The sequence below is a fragment of the Cherax quadricarinatus genome, chromosome 20, assembly GCF_038502225.1.
Source record: "Cherax quadricarinatus isolate ZL_2023a chromosome 20, ASM3850222v1, whole genome shotgun sequence".
NCBI lineage: Eukaryota > Metazoa > Arthropoda > Malacostraca > Decapoda > Parastacidae > Cherax > Cherax quadricarinatus.
In genome coordinates, this window is record NC_091311.1 from 5310391 (window position 1) to 5333239 (window position 22849).

General features: G+C 42.0%; 1 protein-coding gene across 1 annotated transcript in view; it reads right to left on the reverse strand.

Annotated features, from left to right (window-relative positions):
- Positions 1 to 22849, reverse strand: part of LOC138852975 (uncharacterized) — a 501217-nt gene that overhangs the window by 175609 nt on the left and 302759 nt on the right. The window contains exon 6 of the mRNA XM_070086859.1: positions 1254 to 1420. Coding sequence (XP_069942960.1) covers positions 1254 to 1420 — 167 coding nt within the window. The remainder of the gene's footprint in view (positions 1 to 1253; positions 1421 to 22849) is intronic.

Sequence of the window (22849 nt, forward strand, 5' to 3'; positions counted from 1 at the left end):
ATACACCTGGAAAATCCTAGAGGGACTAGTACCGAACTTGCACACGAAAATCACTCACTACGAAAGCAAAAGACTTGGCAGACGATGCACCATCCCCCCAATGAAAAGCAGGGGTGTCACTAGCACGTTAAGAGACCATACAATAAGTGTCAGGGGCCCGAGACTGTTCAACTGCCTCCCAGCACACATAAGGGGGATTACCAACAGACCCCTGGCAGTCTTCAAGCTGGCACTGGACAAGCACCTAAAGTCAGTTCCTGATCAGCCGGGCTGTGGCTCGTACGTTGGTTTGCGTGCAGCCAGCAGCAACAGCCTGGTTGATCAGGCGCTGATCCACCAGGAGGCCTGGTCACAGACCGGGCCGCGGGGGCATTGACCCCCGAAACTCTCTCCAGGTAAACTCCAGGTAGTCTCGTAGCAGCATCAAAGATTTTCGCGAATTTCTCGTTTATATACACCTGGCTGCTATCACGTTAAGTTCTCAAAAACATCACTTTATGATTGGAATAATATTGTAACAATTGTGAACTTACAAGTTCCATCAACTCGGTCGATCAAGACATCAAGTAACGTAAGATTGTTATCCACTTCCTTCTCAACTGTAACTTAATAAATGGGCGAATCAAGATCACTGAGTCTTGGTAGGAAAGTATTTATGTCCTCAGATGAAGACCACAACCAGAGGACATTATATAAATCTATACAAACCACTTATCTTGACTAGGCTAATATTTTTTTCAACAATCTAGTCTCCAAAAACTCCATATATATTTATATATATATATATATATATATATATATATATATATATATATATATATATATATATATATATATATATATATATATATATATATAAATATATATATATATATATATATATATATATATATATATATATATATATATATATATATATATATATATATATATATATATGTATATATATATATATATATAAATATATATATATATATATATATATATATATGTATATATATATATATATATATATATATATATATATATATATATATATATATATATATATATATATATATATATATATATATATATATATATATATATATATATAGACTGCGACACAGAACGTGGCAGTATCAGCAGCAGGAGAATGTTACAGTTGCTAGCAACACACAGGTGTTAAGTTAAGAGGGTTAAAAATGAGGAGACTCTAGAAAAGTAAGTTAAATGGAAGTAAGAAGAGTAGAAAGGTTGACAATGGTACTTACACTTGGGCTTGTAGTAAGGGACGCAGCGTCTCTTGACCTGAGACACAGCCTTGGTTCTGGCAGTGTTGATGTACACGAAGCAGTACTCTGTTGCCTCCTCCTGGAAGGTGGAGCACGGGAACGATGCTGTCCTGCGAGGCTTGACCACTCGCTGCTCTGACACATACCTGTGTGTGACACATGACACATTACCCGCTGCTCTGACACATACCTGTGTGTGACACATGACACATCACCCGCTGCTCTGACACATACCTGTGTGTGACACATGACACATTACCCGCTGCTCTGACACATACCTGTATGTGACACATGACACATTACCCGCTGCTCTGACACATACCTGTGTGTGACACATGACATATCACCCGCTGCTCTGACACATACCTGTGCGTGACACATGACACATCACCCGCTGCTCTGACACATACCTGTGCGTGACACATGACACATCACCCGCTGCTCTGACACATACCTGTGTGTGACACATGACACATTACCCGCTGCTCTGACACATACCTGTGCGTGACACATGACACATCACCCGCTGCTCTGACACATACCTGTGTGTGTGACACATGACATCACTCGCTGCTCGTTTTTTGTAACAAATGGGGTCCTGTCCGGGAGGCTCTTGATCCAAGGTGTTGGAGAAATAGTCCAGTTTGACATACTAGTACTTCTATGATCAAACACTTTGAGTACTTTCCTAATCTGAAGACTTTGAGTTTAGTCTTGTACAACATACCAGGTGGATGTATGTACTTGACTGAGTCTCTTGATCCAAGGAGATGGAAATACTGTTTATGAGTTCTAACTCTAAGACAACTAACACTAAAATTCCTATTAGGATTATAGTTTCCCATAATCACTCTCTCGTAGTACAATTATTTTCGTGATGTATGCCAAAGTGAAACAGTTAATTGATACTCTGACTTTGTCTGAGTTAAGTACATTAAAACTTCAGACGTGTTGGCGAGTAGCCAAGTATCTCGGTGTGACGTATAACAGGAATTACACCGCAGAAACTGTCAGAGCATTAATTAAAGATATATTGTTTCCTGCTCATACAGAGATGTCTGATTATGATTCAGATTCAGAAAGCCTAGTGTCACAATTAGGAAGTATGACTCTATTTGAAGTTGAAGAAAGAGCAACTAGAGCAGAAGTGAGCCTAGTGTCTGAGCCTAGTGCAGATCAGTTCTCGCTCGCTCCTTCCTTCACTGACACTATAGTACAGAGTATAGCTGGTAGTATGACAGCCTAATACTAGTACAGTGTATGATACACCTGTATCTACTTATACTAGACCAGATCTAGACTCTCTAGAGACGGCTGGACTAAGTGTCCGACCTAAGGACCGTCCAGACCACGTTAATTTCCCTACTCCTCCATTACCTACTGGTCCTATCTCTCAGGAACAGTTTGAGAGGTTGGAACGCCTCCTTATGTTGCAGACTGCACAAATAGAGGCACAGAGGAAATTGAACGAAGAAGATTTCCAAAGAGAAAATGTTCGTCTTGGAAGACAACAGACTGATAGATCACAGGACACATTTAATGTGCAGAAAGCTGCATCTATGGTTCCTAAGTTTTTTGAAAGTGACTTAGACACATATTTTGATGTGTTTGAGAACCAGGCACGTGCTATGAATTGGCCACGTATGCACTGGGCTACATTGTTGCATACTGCTTTGACGGGAAGAGCTCAAACCTGTACTGCAGCCTTACCTTTTGCCAAGTGCATTAGTTATGACGCTGTCAAACAAACAATTCTAGAGACGTATAACTTGTTACCTGTAAGTTATCAAAGAGCATTTCGTACGTTACAACGACGACAAGATCAAACTTGTGTAGAGTTTGCTCGTGAGAAAAAAGTTGCATTTCAGAGGTGGTGTAGGTCTGCCAAGTGTAACAACTACGACAGTCTAGTTCAGTTGTTACTACACGAAGAGTTTAACAACTGTATGTCTGCTGACATACAAGAATATCTGATCGATCATACTACCTCGGATATTCTGGAAACTGCAGCATTAGCAGACAATTACGAGATTTCTCACAAACTTGTACGTACTAAAACACAGAGAAACAAGGTAACTAAAAATTGTCCTAGAAGTTGGCAACCTAAATCAGCTGCTCATGGCCGGCCTGATGTACCTGCTACTGTAACTTCTCGTACCTTTACCAGGAAAACTCACAATCCTGAATCTGTCTCTGTGGCTAGACAGAAATCTGATATCGAGAAGAAGAAAGTTAAATGTACCTATTGTAACAGAAAAGGACATACTAGAGAGTATTGCTATAAGTTAGAAAGAGATACGAGAAGCAGTCGTGCGGCTGGCGCCCCCACACAAGTCGTATCCTCTTCCGAGCAACAAAGACACCAAAATCCTAGCAATTCCTCTTATCCTACTGTTTTAGATAATGTTACTCAGGATAGATGACTAGCGTCAGAAAGTGTATCTGACGAAAAGATTCGTTCAGCGATGAGTCCTTACTTTTCGAGAGATAAAGTAGGATTTGACGAATCACATCTAACTGAGATAATTTCTTTCAGAGACACTGGCAGTTATCTCACGTTATTAAGAGAAGATGTACTGCCCATAACTGACGATACCTATTGCAAGATAGATGTATTGTTAGAAGCCTATGGAGGGGCTGTTATAAAAGTACCTCTGCACAAAGTTTATATTGAAACAAGCTATTATACTGGTTATATTTCAGTGGGTATATCCAGTGGTGTATTTCCCATCAGGTCAGTGGACTTGTTGATAGGGAACGATATCCTTCATGCTGGTATATGTAAGGAACCACTTGTGATTAATAATAACACTGATGATAATTATGCCATTGAAGCTTGTAGAGAGAAACCTATTTTATTTCCTCTCAGCGCAATTACTAGAGCTATGTCAAAGATTCAACAACCTTCCTTGTCTCCTGTTGAGTTAGTGGATGACAATGATTTGGGCTTGAATATGTTGTTTAGTGACGCTCTGCACCCAGGATCATTAACATTAACTCCCCCCGGTCATCAACCTAGTCATGACACTACTGATGTTAAATTTCTTACTCATGATGATTTAATCAAGGATCAGTTTGTTGATCAGTCACTGGAAAGACTGAGAGATATAGCAGTTACTGAGAGTGAAGCAAAGGATCTCGATAATTGTTACTATTATAGTAACGGTGTACTGATGGAGAAAAATACATGTAAGTTGTCAGCTGATAGTGTTTCCACCACAGTCAAGCATCTCGTAGTGTTACCAGTTACATTTCGTGAACAAGCCATTGATTTTGCTCACAATAGTCCCATAGGAGGACATTTGGGTGTCAAGAAGACACTCGGTAAACTGGCAAAACATTTTACTTGGCCAAAGATGAAGGAAACAGTAGCTGATCATGTGCGACGTTGCCACGTGTGTCAAGTGACAGACAAGCCAGCACACAGACCTCCACCTGCGCCTCTCATTCCTATCACCGTGCATGGTGAACCATTCTCACGTCTTATTATTGATTGTGTTGGTCCTTTGCCTAGAACCAAACTAGGAAACCAATACTTATTTACTATTATGGACGCTGCAACACGCTATCCCGAAGCTATTCCTATGAGAAAAATTAATGCTCGTGCTATTGTGAGAGCGCTGATGAAATTTTTCTCCCAGGTTGGATTGCCAAGAGAGATACAATCAGATCAGGGATCTAATTTCACTTCTAAGATCTTTCGAGAAGCATTATCCCACCTAGGAATAAAGTCTGTACTTTCAACCAGTTATCATCCACAGTCACAAGGTGCTCTAGAGAGATTTCATCAGACACTGAAGTTCATGATGAGAGCTTATTGTGAACATTTTTCTAGAGACTGGGATGAGGGTATACTTTTTCTTCTGTTCGCTATGAGAGAAAGTGAGCAAGAAAGTCTCGGGTTTAGTCCGTTTGAATTAATATTCGGACACCAAGTGCGTGGTCCTCTTGCAGTGTTAAAAGACGTGTGGACAGGAAAATCAAATCCATCATTGAGTACTTCACCTTCATTAATGCAGCAACATTTGACAGCCGCTAGAGAGCTAGCTTCGAAAAACCTAGTTTCACCCCAAGCTAGAATGAAACAACATTATGACAAGCGTGCTGTCTCTCGATCTTTTAAAGCAGGAGATAAGGTGATTGCTCGGAAATTAGTACCAGGTCATGCTCTACAAGCCAGGTATGATGGTCCCCTGGAAGTAGTGAAAAAGCTTAGCGACGTAAATTATTTGATACGTACGCCTGGGAAAAAGAAATCTAATCATGTGTACCATGTTAACCAGTTTAAGACATACTACGCTAGTCCTCTACCTACTACTTCTATTCTTCCTAGGACAGAGGAAGAAAACGTCAGTCTACCTGACATCTCTAGAGGTGAGGTATAGAGGTTCGTTTAGAAAATTCAGTGACTCTACAATCACTAGACGATTTTCTTAGTAACCTTGGGATTAATAAAGCTGGTGATATTAAAAACATGATTTTGCATTTCCCTGAATTGTTCGGTGATGTTCCTAAACGTTGTACTCTGGGTGTACATGACGTTGATGTACAGGGAGCATCACCTATTAAGCAATCACCATATAGGATGAGTCCAACAAAGCATAAAGCATTGAGAGAAGAGGTTGATTTTCTGTTATCTCACGGACTTATTGAGCGCAGTAAAAGTCCATGGGCATCTCCCTGTATTTTAGTGCCTAAACCTGACGGTAGTTTCAGGATGTGCACTGATTACAGGAAAGTGAACTCTGTCACCTTGCCTGATGGTTATCCTCTACCTCGCATTGACGACCTTATTGACCGTGTGTCAGGAGCCCAGTTTGTCAGCCGTTTAGATCTCTTACGAGGCTATTATCAAGTCCCTCTTACTGAACGTGCTCAAGAAATATCTGCTTTTACTGTTCAAGATGGATTGTTTAACTACCACGTCACCCCCTTCGGCCTATGTAACGCGGCTTCTTCATTCCAACGTATAATGAACGAGTTGACCCACAACTTGGAAGGAGTCTACTCCTTGACGACTTAGTGGTGTACAGTGACGAGTGGGAACAGCACTTGACGCGTCTCAGAGCATTGTTTGAGAGACTGGCGCACTACAACTTCACTGTCAACTTAGCCAAATGTAGTTTTGGTCAAGCCAAGATTACCTATCTAGGCTTTTGTATCGGCCAAGGTGAGGTTGCTCCTATTGAGGCTAAGGTTCGTGCAATTTCTGAATTTCCAGTGCCACAGGATAGGAAAGGAGTACAGAGATTCCTGGGTATGGCAGGATATTATCGCAGGTTCTGTCCAAACTTTTCTCAGATTGCAGCTCCTCTCACTGAGCTTACTAGTAGCAAAGTTCAGTTCACCTGGACTAGAGATTGTTCAGACTCGTTTAAAAGGTTGAAACGTTTGCTCTCCTCTGCTCCTGTGTTGAAAAGTCCTAATTTTAATCTTCCCTTCTTTTTACATATAGATGCGAGTGGTTATGCAGTGGGCGCTGTGCTGCTCCAACAGTCAACATCCACTGACATTCTCCATCCTATATGTTACTATTCATCTAAGCTTAAACGACACCAGAAAAATTATGCCACTATTGAGAAAGAGGCTCTAGCTCTTGTGGTGTCCTTGGAACATTTTGACGTGTATTTGGGCACTTCCCCATTTAAAATTAACGTTTTTTCAGACCACAATCCACTCACTTATATTAACACCATGAAAAGTAAAAATGCTAGGATCATGAGGTGGGCCCTCAAAATCCAACCTTATTCTATTAGTATAAAACACATAAGTGGTCATTGTAATGTAATTGCTGACGCTCTGTCTCGTCCTTAATAATTATCAGTTATATTAAATTAACGTAATTTTATGCCCAAATACCTTTTGTTACTTGCTATGTCAAATTCAGTAAAGTAACTTAATCCCTCCAGCCCATATTAACTATATATACTCATGTCATGTCTAATTATTATATTTATGTATTCACAGTATTGTTGTGTGAGGAGGAGACAAGCTGAGTGTTGAGTGGGTAGTGTGGTGCGGGTGATGTACTGCGTGACGCAACACTGTCCTGCCGGAGACCCCCCCCCTTCACTACACACCTTCAGCTGTTTCATACTCAGATGTTCATACTGCCTCGCATTCCACAACCACTACTTAAGAGTGGAATGCAGTCTCCTCTACTATGATCGAGCCTCAGTGCCCTGCTCGTCAGTGCTATCCTGTCTCTACACTGATGTACATAACCACGAGTATGCAGAGATACGATACTGTGTACTGCCCTAGAACTAGGGGCATATCCTAGTGACGGACGCTGTGAAATTGTAGAGGTGCTTGGCACAAGAGAGACTGATTAATGTTTATATTAAATTGTATTGATATGAGTCATCAGTAATAATGTGAAAGACCTTAATGCAACTCCTAGTGCGACCGTCTGTCGTGTTTGGGGGGGGGGTGTTGCAACCCCTGAATGGGTTACAATGATTATTATGTATATATATATAATGTATATTATCTTTTCATATAATTTTATATTGCTTATATTTGCGATAATAGCTAAATCGTAAATATATTGCTTTATATTCTTATTTGACTTACGTTGTTAGGATGTACATAATATGTGCTCAGTTCAAGTCTTGATTGTCAAACTACTGTAATTATCGCTTGTCGCTCGTTATACTGCCGGCTTCTGAGCTGTGCTGTCCACGGGGCTATCACGTGATCGAGGGGGGTGTCCTCACCTCTCGTGAAGTATTCAATCTGCTCTAGACTCGCTTGGTGGTTGGACAGATTGTCTGTCTCATTATTATTGTTAGTTCTGTAGAACTCTGTTCACAGAACATTGTATAGACTTCGTGATTTTCGACGTTGTACTGAGGTTGTGTGTCACATAGACACTCTGAGCATCTCAGGTCCTTAGCTGTAGCTTCTGACCTAATTTTGTACTGGTTTCTGTGTATTGTCACAGTCAGGGTTTTTCCTATGCTGAACTTAGATTCAGTAGTATGGGAGTTTTGTAACTTTTGTGGAGGATCTGCTGATGGTCCCTACTTAGTGTCGTTATATTATCTCCTTGATCCTGATTGTGTCGCAGTCACTTGTTATATTGCTATTGGGCTTAGCATTCTTTTCATTGTTCAAGCAGACTGTTCTGTTTGCCAGTCGGTCAAGAAGTTAGTTTATGTAAGGACTTTGTCAGTCACTTGTTTAAGTCTAGTCGAGTCGTGAGACATAGTGAACTACTTAGAGCACTTACACGCATACACAAACTTACTTGTACATATTTGTAATATCTCATTAAATGTTAATGTACCAGACGGTACTTAAGAATTATAAATGTGATATGTGCTTTCAGCACAATAATACTGAACTCGAGAGATTGATTTTATTTTGATTGCTGTGATTAATTTAATTTGATAATATACCTCTAGACTTAATAAATTTATTAAATTTTAATTTCTCTATTTAGTAGCCTACCAGTTGTAATCCTGAAGCACTATTGAATAATACTGAATTTTAATGGATAATTGGACAAGGATACTGACTACTTGTTACGAAAACCCAGTAACAGGCTGGATGCTAGAAGGGCAGTCCTTTCTAGTATTCACTGGAGATCTCTAAGCTTTTAGAATCGCGTTTTTTGTAACACTGATACATACCTGGGTGTGACACATGACACATCACCCGCTGCTCTGACACATACCTGTGTGTGACATATGACACATTACCCGCTGCTCTGACACATGACACATTACCCGCTGCTCTGACACATACCTGTGTGTGACACATGACACATTACTTGCTGCTCTGACACATACCTGTGAGTGACACATGACACATTACCTGCTGCTCTGACACATACCTGTGTGTGACACATGACACAAGTGTCACCCGTGCCTCTCAACTTACCACTTGCCAGATTTACTCCTTCTTAGCCTTCCCGTACCTGCTCATAAAACTGTGTATATAGTCTATCTCCACTTCTTGGTCGGAGTCACTTCACTTCTCGATCACTGTGAGACTGTAAATATACTTCCTGACATCCCCGTGACTCACGTGTGTCATTACCATGCAGTTGTGCCCCTCATTACATATTTCTTGTCCCCTAATGCCCAATCAATTTCTCTGAATATTTTGTATGTTGTTATCAAGTCTCCCCTCGTCCTTCTGTCTTGTAGTATTGGGTCATTAGATTTAATCCCGTAAGCCTTTCATTGTAGGCCATGCAACTTAACATTCAGGTGTGGGATCCACAGTGGTGCTGCGTACTCCAGGACGGTCCCGACATGCTTAGTATAAACCCACATTATAGTCACTCTTGAATTTCCTGAAAGCTATTTTTAGATTTGCAGAATAAGCACCTAGGTGCAGAGGTTACTGTGTTGAGGTGTTTCTCCGGAGATATGCTTGTAGCAATGTTCACCCCCACACCCCTTGCTCCTTTGCTTTCAGTGAGGTCTACAACCTTTCCAGTCTTATTGTCCCTTTATCAGTTTTCACAACTTTGTATTTGCTGATGTTGAACTGAAGTGACCATTATGTGACTGAAGTGACCATTATGTGACTGAAGTGACCAATATGTGACTGAAGTGACCATTTATGTGACTGAAGTGACCAATATGTGCCTGAAGTGACCATTTAAGTGACTGAAGTGACCAATATGTGACTGAAGTGACCATTATGTGACTGAAGTGACCAATATGTGACTGAAGTGACCATTTATATGACTGAAGTGACCATTTATGTGACTGAAGTGACCATTTATGTGACTGAAGTGACCATTTATGTGACTGAAGTGACCAATATGTGACTGAAGTGACCATTTATGTGACTGAAGTGACCAATATGTGACTGAAGTGACCATTTATGTGACTGAAGTGACCATTTATGTGACTGAAGTGACAAATATGTGACTGAAGTGACCATTTATGTGACTGAAGTGACCAATATGTGAATGAAGTGACCATTTATGTGACTGAAGTGAACATTTATGTGACTCAAGTGACCATTTATGCGACTGAAGTGACCAATATGTGACTGAAGTGACCATTTATGTGACTGAATTGACCAATATGTGACTGAAGTGACTATTTATGTGACTGAAGAGACCATTTATGTGACTGAAGTGGCCATTTATGTGACTGAAGTGGCCATTTATGTGACCGAAGTGACCATTTATGTGACTGAAGTGATCATTTATGTGACTGAAGTGGCCATTTATGTGACCGAAGTGACCATTTATGTGACTGAAGTGACCATTTATGTGACTGAAGTGGAAATTTATGTGACCGAAGTGACCATTTATGTGACCGAAGTGGCCATTTATGTGACCGAAGTGACCATTTATGTGACCGAAGTGACCATTTATGTGACCGAAGTGACCATTTATGTGACCGAAGTGACCATTTATGTGACTGAAGTGGCCATTTATGTGACTGAAGTGGCCATTTATATGACTGAAGTGACCATTTATGTGGCTGAAGTGACCGATATGTGACTGAAGTGACCATTATGTGACTGAAGTGACCATTATGTGACTGAAGTGACCATTTATGTGGCTGAAGTGACCATTATGTGACTGAAGTGACCATTTATGTGGCTGAAGTGACCATTATGTGGCTGAAGTGACCATTATGTGACAGAAGTGACCATTATGTGACTGAACTGACCATTATGTGGCTGAAGTGACCATTCATGTGGCTGAAGTGACCATTATGTGACTGAACTGACCATTATGTGGCTGAAGTGACCATTATGTGGCTGAAGTGACCATTATGTGACTGAAATGACCATTATGTGGCTGAAATGACCATTATGTGACTGAACTGACCATTATGTGGCTGAAGTGACCATTCATGTGGCTGAAGTGACCATTATGTGGCTGAAGTGACCATTATGTGACTGAAATGACCATTATGTGACTGAAGTGACCATTATGTGGCTGAAATGACCATTATGTGACTGAACTGACCATTATGTGGCTGAAGTGACCATTCATGTGGCTGAAGTGACCATTATGTGGCTGAAGTGACCATTATGTGACTGAAATGACCATTATGTGACTGAACTGACCATTATGTGGCTGAAGTGACCATTCATGTGGCTGAAGTGACCATTATGTGGCTGAAGTGACCATTATGTGACTGAAATGACCATTATGTGACTGAAGTGACCATTTATTTGACTGAAGTGGCCATTTATGTGACTGAAGTGGCCATTTATGTGACCGAAGTGACCATTTATGTGGCTGAAGTGACCATTCATGTGGCTGAAGTGACCATTATGTGACTGAAGTGACCATTATGTGACTGAAGTGACCAATGTGACTGAAGTGGCCATTTATGAGGCTGAAGTGACCATTATGTGACTGAAGTGACAATTATGTGACTGAAGTGACCATTTATGTGGCTGAAGTGACCATTATGTGACTGAAGTGACCATTATGTGACTGAAGTGACCACTATGTGACTGAAGTGACCATTTATGTGGCTGAAGTGACCATTACGTGACTGAAGTGACCATTATGTGACTGAAGTTACCATTTATGTGGCTGAAGTGATGATTACGTGACTGAAGTGACCATTATGTGACTGAAGTGACTATTTATGTGGCTGAAGTGACCATTTATGTGGCTGAAGTGACCATTATGTGACTGAAGTGACCATTTATGTGGCTGAAGTGACCATTTATGTGGCTGAAGTGGCCATTTATGTGGCTGAAGTGACCATTATGTGACTGAAGTGACCATTATGTGACTGAAGTGACCATTATGTGACTGAAGTGACCATTTACGTGGCTGAAGTGACCATTATGTGACTGAAGTGACCATTATGTGACAGAAGTGACCATTATGTGGCTGAAGTGACCATTATGTGACTGAAGTGACCATTTATGTGGCTGAAGTGACCATTATGTGACTGAAGTGACCATTATGTGACAGAAGTGACCATTATGTGGCTGAAGTGATCATTTATGTGGCTGAAGTGACCATTATGTGACTGAAGTGACCATTATGTGACTGAAGTGACCATTACGTGACTAAAGTGACCATTATGTGACTGAAGTCACCATTTATGTGGCTGAAGTGACCACTATGTGACTGAAGTGACCATTTATGTGGCTGAAGTGACCATTACGTGACTGAAGTGACCATTATGTGACTGAAGTCACCATTTATGTGGCTGAAGTGACCACTATGTGACTGAAGTGACCATTTATGTGGCTGAAGTGACCATTACGTGACTGAAGTGACCATTATGTGACTGAAGTCACCATTTATGTGGCTGAAGTGACCACTATGTGACTGAAGTGACCATTTATGTGGCTGAAGTGACCATTACGTGACTGAAGTGACCATTATGTGACTGAAGTCACCATTTATGTGGGTGAAGTGACCATTTATGTGGCTGAAGTGACCATTACGTGACTGAAGTGACCATTATATGACTGAAGTGACCATTGTGTGACTGAAGTGACCATTTATGTGGCTGAAGTGACCATTTATGTGGCTGAAGTGACCATTATGTGACTGAAGTGACCATTATGTGACTGAAGTGACCATTATGTGACTGAAGTGACCATTTACGTGGCTGAAGTGACCATTATGTGACTGAAGTGACCATTATGTGACAGAAGTGACCATTATGTGGCTGAAGTGACCATTATGTGACTGAAGTGACCATTTATGTGGCTGAAGTGACCATTATGTGACTGAAGTGACCATTATGTGGCTGAAGTGACCATTCATGTGGCTGAAGTGACCATTATGTGACTGAAGTGACCATTATGTGACTGAAGTGACCATTATGTGACTGAAGTGACCATTATGTGACTGAAGTGACCATTATGTGACTGAAGTGACCATTTATGTGACTGAAGTGACCATTTATGTGGCTGAAGTGACCATTATGTGACTGAAGTGACCATTATGTGACTGAAGTGACCATTTATGTGGCTGAAGTGACCATTACGTGACTGAAGTGACCATTATGTGACTGAAGTCACCATTTATGTGGCTGAAGTGACCATTTATGTGGCTGAAGTGACCATTACGTGACTGAAGTGACCATTATGTGACTGAAGTGACCATTATGTAACTGAAGTGGCCATTTATGTGGCTGAAGTGACCATTATGTGACTGAAGTGACCATTATGTGACTGAAGTGACCATTATGTGGCTGAAGTGACCATTTATGTGGCTGAAGTGACCATTATGTGACTGAAGTGGCCATTATGTGACTGAAGTGACCATTATGTGACTGAAGTGACCATTACGTGACTGAAGTGAACATTATGTGACTGAAGTGACCATTATGTGACTGAAGTGACCATTATGTGACTGAAGTGACCATTTATGTGGCTGAAGTGACCATTATGTGACTGAAGTGACCATTTATGTGGCTGAAGTGACCATTATGTGACTGAAGTGACCATTATATGACTGAAGTGACCGTTTATGTGGCTGAAGTGACCATTGTGTGACTGAAGTGACCATTATGTGACTGAAGTGACCATTATGTGACTGAAGTGACCATTTATGTGGCTGAAGTGACCATTATGTGACTGAAGTGACCATTACGTGACTGAAGCGACCAGTATGTGACTGAAGTGACCATTTATGTGGCTGAAGTGACCATTATGTGACTGAAGTGACCATTATGTGACTGAAGTGACCATTTATTTGGCTGAAGTGACCATTTATTTGGCTGAAGTGACCATTATGTGACTGAAGTGACCATTTATGTGGCTGAAGTGGCCATTATGTGACTGAGGTGACCATTACGTGACTGAAGCGACCATTATGTGACTGAAGTGACCGTTTATGTGGCTGAAGTGACCATTATGTGACTGAAGTGACCATTATGTGACTGAAGTGACCATTTATTTGGCTGAAGTGACCATTTTTTTGGCTGAAGTGACCATTATGTGACTGAAGTGACCATTATGTGGCTGAAGTGACCATTTATGTGGCTGAAGTGACCATTATGTGACTGAAGTGACCATTATGTGGATGAAGTGACCATTATGTGACTGAAGTGACCATTTATGTGCCTGACGTGACCATTATGTGACTGAAGTGGCCATTATGTGACTGAAGTGACCATTATGTGACTGAAGTGACCATTATGTGACTGAAGTGGCCATTTATGTGACTGAAGTGACCATTTATATGACTGAAGTGACCATTTATGTGACTGAAGTGGCCATTTATGTGACTGAAGTGACCATTATGTGATTGAAGTGGCCATTTATGTGACTGAAGTGACCATTTATGTGACGGAAGTGACCATTTATGTGACCGAAGTGACCATTTATGTGACTGAAGTGACCATTTATGTGACTGAAGTGACCATTTATGAGACGGAAGTGACCATTTATGTGACCGAAGTGACCATTTATGTGACTGAAGTGACCATTTATATGACTGAAGTGACCATTTATGTGACTGAAGTGACCATTTATGAGACGGAAGTGACCATTTATGTGACCGAAGTGACCATTTATGTGACTGAAGTGACCATTTATATGACTGAAGTGACCATTTATGTGACTGAAGTGACCATTTATGAGACGGAAGTGACCATTTATGTGACCGAAGTGACCATTTATGTGACCGAAATGACCATTTATGTGACTGAAGTGACCATTTATGTGGCTGACGTGACCATTATGTGACTGAAGTGGCCATTATGTGACTGAAGTGACCATTATGTGACTGAAGTGGCCATTTATGTGACTGAAGTGACCATTTATATGACTGAAGTGACCATTTATGTGACTGAAGTGGCCATTTATGTGACTGAAGTGACCATTATGTGACTGAAGTGACCATTTATGTGACTGAAGTGACAAATATGTGACTGAAGTGACCATTTATGTGACTGAAGTGACCAATATGTGACTGAAGTGACCATTTATGTGACTGAAGTGAACATTTATGTGACTCAAGTGACCATTTATGCGACTGAAGTGACCAATATGTGACTGAAGTGACCATTTATGTGACTGAAGTGACCAATATGTGACTGAAGTGACTATTTATGTGACTGAAGAGACCATTTATTTGACTGAAGTGGCCATTTATGTGACTGAAGTGGCCATTTATGTGACCGAAGTGACCATTTATGTGACTGAAGTGATCATTTATGTGACTGAAGTGGCCATATATGTGACCGAAGTGACCATTTATGTGACTGAAGTGACCATTTATGTGACTGAAGTGGCCATTTATGTGACCGAAGTGACCATTTATGTGACCGAAGTGGCCATTTATGTGACCGAATTGACCATTTATGTGACCGAAGTGACCATTTATGTGACCGAAGTGACCATTTATGTGACCGAAGTGACCATTTATGTGACTGAAGTGGCCATTTATGTGACTGAAGTGGCCATTTATATGACTGAAGTGACCATTTATGTGGCTGAAGTGACCGATATGTGACTGAAGTGACCATTATGTGACTGAAGTGACCATTATGTGACTGAAGTGACCATTTATGTGGCTGAAGTGACCATTATGTGACTGAAGTGACCATTTATGTGGCTGAAGTGACCATTATGTGACTGAAGTGACCATTATGTGACTGAAGTGACCATTTATGTGGCTGAAGTGACCATTATGTGACTGAAATGACCATTATGTGACTGAAGTGACCATTATGTGGCTGAAGTGACCATTCATGTGGCTGAAGTGACCATTATGTGGCTGAAGTGACCATTATGTGACTGAAATGACCATTATGTGACTGAAGTGACCATTATGTGGCTGAAGTGACCATTCATGTGGCTGAAGTGACCATTATGTGACTGAAGTGACCATTATGTGACTGAAGTGACCAATGTGACTGAAGTGGCCATTTATGTGGCTGAAGTGACCATTATGTGACTGAGTGACAATTATGTGACTGAAGTGACCATTTATGTGGCTGAAGTGACCATTATGTGACTGAAGTGACCATTATGTGACTGAAGTGACCACTATGTGAATGAAGTGACCATTTATGTGGCTGAAGTGACCATTACGTGACTGAAGTGACCATTATGTGACTGAAGTGACCATTTATGTGGCTGAAGTGATGATTACGTGACTGAAGTGACCATTATGTGACTGAAGTTACCATTTATGTGGCTGAAGTGATGATTACGTGACTGAAGTGACCATTATGTGACTGAAGTGACCATTTATGTGGCTGAAGTGATGATTACGTGACTGAAGTGACCATTATGTGACTGAAGTGACCATTTATGTGGCTGAAGTGACCATTTATGTGGCTGAAGTGGCCATTTATGTGGCTGAAGTGACCATTATGTGACTGAAGTGACCATTATGTGACTGAAGTGACCATTATGTGACTGAAGTGACCATTTATGTGGCTGAAGTGACCATTAAGTGACTGAAGTGACCATTATGTGACAGAAGTGACCATTATGTGGCTGAAGTGACCATTATGTGACTGAAGTGACCATTTATGTGGCTGAAGTGACCATTATGTGACTTAAGTGACCATTATGTGACAGAAGTGACCATTATGTGGCTGAAGTGATCATTTATGTGGCTGAAGTGACCATTATGTGACTGAAGTGACCATTTATGTGGCTGAAGTGACCATTACGTGACTGAAGTGACCATTATGTGACTGAAGTCACCATTTATGTGGCTGAAGTGACCACTATGTGACTGAAGTGACCATTTATGTGGCTGAAGTGACCATTACGTGACTGAAGTGACCATTATGTGACTGAAGTCACCATTTATGTGGGTGAAGTGACCATTTATGTGGCTGAAGTGACCATTACGTGACTGAAGTGACCATTATGTGGCTGAAGTGACCACTATGTGACTGAAGTGACCATTTATGTGGCTGAAGTGACCATTACGTGACTGAAGTGACCATTATGTGACTGAAGTCACCATTTATGTGGGTGAAGTGACCATTTATGTGGCTGAAGTGACCATTACGTGACTGAAGTGACCATTATGTGACTGAAGTGACCATTGTGTGACTGAAGTGACCATTTATGTGGCTGAAGTGACCATTTATGTGGCTGAAGTGACCATTATGTGACTGAAGTGACCATTATGTAACTGAAGTGACCATTCATGTGGCTGAAGTGACCATTATGTGGCTGAAGTGACCATTATGTGACTGAAGTGACCATTATGTGGCTGAAGTGACCATTTATGTGGCTGAAGTGACCATTATGTGACTGAAGTGACAATTATGTGACTGAAGTGACCATTATGTGACTGAAGTGACCATTATGTGACTGAAGTGACCATTATGTAACTGAAGTGACCATTTATGTGACTGAAGTGACCATTTATGTGGCTGAAGTGACCATTATGTGACTGAAGTGACCATTATGTGACTGAAGTGACCATTTATGTGGCTGAAGTGACCATTACGTGACTGAAGTGACCATTATGTGACTGAAGTCACCATTTATGTGGCTGAAGTGACCATTTATGTGGCTGAAGTGACCATTACGTGACTGAAGTGACCATTATGTGACTGAAGTGACCATTATGTAAATGAAGTGGCCATTTATGTGGCTGAAGTGACCATTATGTGACTGAAGTGACCATTATGTGACTGAAGTGACCATTATGTGGCTGAAGTGACCATTTATGTGGCTGAAGTGACCATTATGTGACTGAAGTGGCCATTATGTGACTGAAGTGACCATTATGTGACTGAAGTGACCATTACGTGACTGAAGTGAACATTATGTGACTGAAGTGACCATTATGTGACTGAAGTGACCATTATGTGACTGAAGTGACCATTTATGTGGCTGAAGTGACCATTATGTGACTGAAGTGACCATTTATGTGGCTGAAGAGACCATTATGTGACTGAAGTGACCATTATATGACTGAAGTGACCATATATGTGGCTGAAGTGACCATTGTGTGACTGAAGTGACCATTATGTGACTGAAGTGACCATTATGTGACTGAAGTGACCATTTATTTGGCTGAAGTGACCATTATGTGACTGAAGTGACCATTATGTGACTGAAGTGACCATTTATTTGGCTGAAGTGACCATTATGTGACTGAAGTGACCATTTATGTGGCTGAAGTGGCCATTATGTGACTGAGGTGACCATTACGTGACTGAAGCGACCATTATGTGACTGAAGTGACCATTATGTGACTGAAGTGACCATTTATTTGGCTGAAGTGACCATTATGTGACTGAAGTGACCATTTATGTGGCTGAAGTGGCCATTATGTGACTGAGGTGACCATTACGTGACTGAAGCGACCATTATGTGACTGAAGTGACCGTTTATGTGGCTGAAGTGACCATTATGTGACTGAAGTGACCATTATGTGACTGAAGTGACCATTTATTTGGCTGAAGTGACCATTTTTTTGGCTGAAGTGACCATTATGTGACTGAAATGACCATTATGTGGCTGAAGTGACCATTTATGTGGCTGAAGTGACCATTATGTGACTGAAGTGACCGTTATGTGGCTGAAGTGACCATTATGTGACTGAAGTGACCATTTATGTGGCTGACGTGACCATTATGTGACTGAAGTGGCCATTATGTGACTGAAGTGACCATTATGTGACTGAAGTGACCATTATGTGACTGAAGTGGCCATTTATGTGACTGAAGTGACCATTTATATGACTGAAGTGACCATTTATGTGACAGAAGTGGCCATTTATGTGACTGAAGTGACCATTATGTGACTGAAGTGGCCATTTATGTGACTGAAGTGACCATTTATATGACTGAAGTGACCATTTATGTGACTGAAGTGACCATTTATGAGACGGAAGTGACCATTTATGTGACCGAAGTGACGATTTATGTGACAGAAATGACCATTTATGAGACTGAAGTGACCATTTATATGACTGAAGTGACCATTTATGTGACTGAAGTGGCCATTTATGTGGCTGAAGTGACCATTTATATGACTGAAGTGGCCATTTATGTGACTGAAGTGACCTTTATGTGACTGAAGTGACCATTTATGTGACTGAAGTGGCCATTCATGTGACTGAAGTGACCATTATGTGACTGAAGTGACTATTTATGTGACTGAAGTGACCATTTATGTGACTGAAGTGGCCATTCATGTGACTGAAGTGACCATTATGTGACTGAAGTGACTATTTATGTGACTGAAGTGACTATTTATGTGACTGAAGTGACCATTTATATGACTGAAGTGGCCATTCATGTGACTGAAGTGACCATTATGTGACTGAAGTGACTATTTATGTGACTGAAGTGACCATTTATGTGACTGAAGTGGCTATTTATGTGACTGAAGTGACCATTTATGTGACTGAAGTGGCTATTTATGTGACTGAAGTGACTATTTATGTGACTGAAGTGACCATTTATGTGACTGAAGTGTCTATTTATGTGACTGAAGTGACCATTTATATGACTGAAGTGGCCATTCATGTGACTGAAGTGACCATTATGTGACTGAAGTGACTATTTATGTGACTGAAGTGACCATTTATGTGACTGAAGTGGCTATTTATGTGACTGAAGTGACCATTTATGTGACTGAAGTGGCTATTTATGTGACTGAAGTGACTATTTATGTGACTGAAGTGACCAATTATATAAGTAATCTCGCTGTTTATTCAGAACTATTATGAACCATTCCTTGTCCTCATCTGTTATTAGCTTCTCTAATTTTACATCACCTGTAAACAGATACAACTCATCATTTCCTTGCGGTACCCCGTCATTTCTTTGCGGTTCCCCGTCATTTCGTTTGCGGTACCCTGTCATTTCCTTGCGGTATCCCGTCATTTCCTTGCTGTACCCCGCATGACACTCTTCCCCATTCTAGAATTTCCCCTGGGATAATCACTCTTTGTCTCCTTCCTGTAAAGTATTGTGTCATCCACCAGAGAACATTCACTGGCATTACTGTTTCTCCCTTAAGTTTGTGCCTCTCCTTCCTGTGAGATACAGCATCCAATACCTTCTGGTACTCTAAGAACATGCAGTCCACCCATCCCTCTCTCTCTCTCTCTCTCTCTCTCTCTCTCTCTGTGTGTGTGTGTGAGTGTCTCACTTCTGTTACTTTGTCATAGAACTCCAGTAGACTCGTGTTTCGACTGTGATTTTTATTTTCTTGTGAGGTTCTCCTACATCAAACTTCTATCACCCACTGGTGGACATTATGGTACTCGTCTACAGTATTACTTGTGGTGGTTATGAAAGCTTTATATGTCAGAAATAACAACGAACCTAGAAACAGGATCAGAGGACGCATGATGAAGGGGGACACACAAGTAACTTATGCACTCCACACCGCAACACTGAGAATCACATACATTCCTCTGAAGGGAAGCTTACCGTCATAAGAAAGTTATAGTCACATCAGTCTATGTTCAACATCAGTGGTAACAACTGTTACAAATACTCTTCCACAAGGCTTAGTGTTTATAACCTCTTAAAGCTTAGCGATGCTTAGGTACCCTGAAGCTTAGTTCACTAACTCAGCTGGAGGTCATACACACGGTCTCACCTGTTATACCACCCGACCTCACTAACTCAGCTGGAGGTCATACACACGGTCTCACCTGTTATACCACCCCACCTCCCTAATTCACCTGGAGGTCGTACATACGGTCTCACCTGTTATACCACCCGACCTCACTAACTAAGCTGGAGGTCGTACACATAGTCCCACCTGTTATACCACCCGACCTCACTAACTCAACTGGAGGTCGTACACACGGTCTCACCTGTTATACCACCCCACCTCCCTAACTCACATGGAGGTCGTACACACGGTCTCACCTGTTATACCACCCGACCTCACTAACTCAGCTGGAGGTCGTACACATAGTCCCACCTGTTATACCACCCGACCTCACTAACTCAACTGGAGGTCGTACACACGGTCTCACCTGTTATACCACCCCACCTCCCTAATTCACCTGGAGGTCGTACACAGGTCTCACCTGTTATACCACCCGACCTCACTAACTAAGCTGGAGGTCGTACACATAGTCCCACCTGTTATACCACCCGACCTCATTAACTCAACTGGAGGTCGTACACACGGTCTCACCTGTTATACCACCCCACCTCCCTAACTCACCTGGAGGTCGTACACACGGTCTCACCTGTTTACCACCCGACCTCACTAACTCAGCTGGAGGTCGTACACACAATCTCACCTGTTATACCACCCCACCTCACTAACTCAGCTGGAGGTCGTACACACGGTCTTACCTGTTATACCACCCACCTTACTAACTCAGCTGGAGGTCGTACACACGGTCTCACCTGTTATACCACCCCACCTCCCTAACTCACCTGGAGGTCGTACACACGGTCTCACCTGTTTACCACCCGACCTCACTAACTCAGCTGGAGGTCGTACACACAATCTCACCTGTTATACCACCCCACCTCACTAACTCAGCTGGAGGTCGTACACACGGTCTTACCTGTTATACCACCCACCTTACTAACTCAGCTGGAGGTCGTACACACGGTCTTACCTGTTATACCACCCCACCTCACTAACTCAGATGGAGGTCGTACACACGGTCTTACCTGTTATACCACCCACCTTACTAACTCAGCTGGAGGTCGTACACACGGTCTCACCTGTTATACCACCAGACCTCACTAACTCAGCTGGAGGTCGTACACACGGTCTCACCTGTTATACTACCAGACCTCACTAACTCAGCTGGAGGTCGTACACACGGTCTCACCTGTTATACTACCAGACCTCACTAACTCAGCTGGAGGTCGTACACACGGTCTCACCTGTTATACCACCCCACCTCACTAACTCAGCTGGAGGTCGTACACACGGTCTTACCTGTTATACTACCAGACCTCACTAACTCAGCTGGAGGTCGTACACACGGTCTCACCTGTTATACTACCAGACCTCACTAACTCAGCTGGAGGTCGTACACACGGTCTCACCTGTTATACTACCAGACCTCACTAACTCAGCTGGAGGTCGTACACACGGTCTCACCTGTTATACCACCAGACCTCACTAACTCAGCTGGAGGTCGTTCACACGGTCTCACCTGTTATACCACCCCACCTCCCTAACTCACCTGGAGGTCGTACACACGGTCTCACCTGTTTACCACCCGACCTCACTAACTCAGCTGGAGGTCGTACACACGGTCTCACCTGTTATACCACCCCACCTCACTAACTCAGCTGGAGGTCGTACACACGGTCTCACCTGTTATACCACCAGACCTCACTAACTCAGCTGGAGGTCGTACACACGGTCTCACCTGTTATACCACCCCACCTCACTAACTCAGCTGGAGGTCGTACACACGGTCTCACCTGTTATACCACCAGACCTCACTAACTCAGCTGGAGGTCGTACACACGGTCTCACCTGTTATACCACCCCACCTCACTAACTCAGCTGGAGGTCGTACACACGGTCTCACCTGTTATACTACCAGACCTCACTAACTCAGCTGGAGGTCGTACACACGGTCTCACCTGTTATACCACCAGACCTCACTAACTCAGCTGGAGGTCGTACACACGGTCTCACCTGTTATACCACCAGACCTCACTAACTCAGCTGGAGGTCGTACA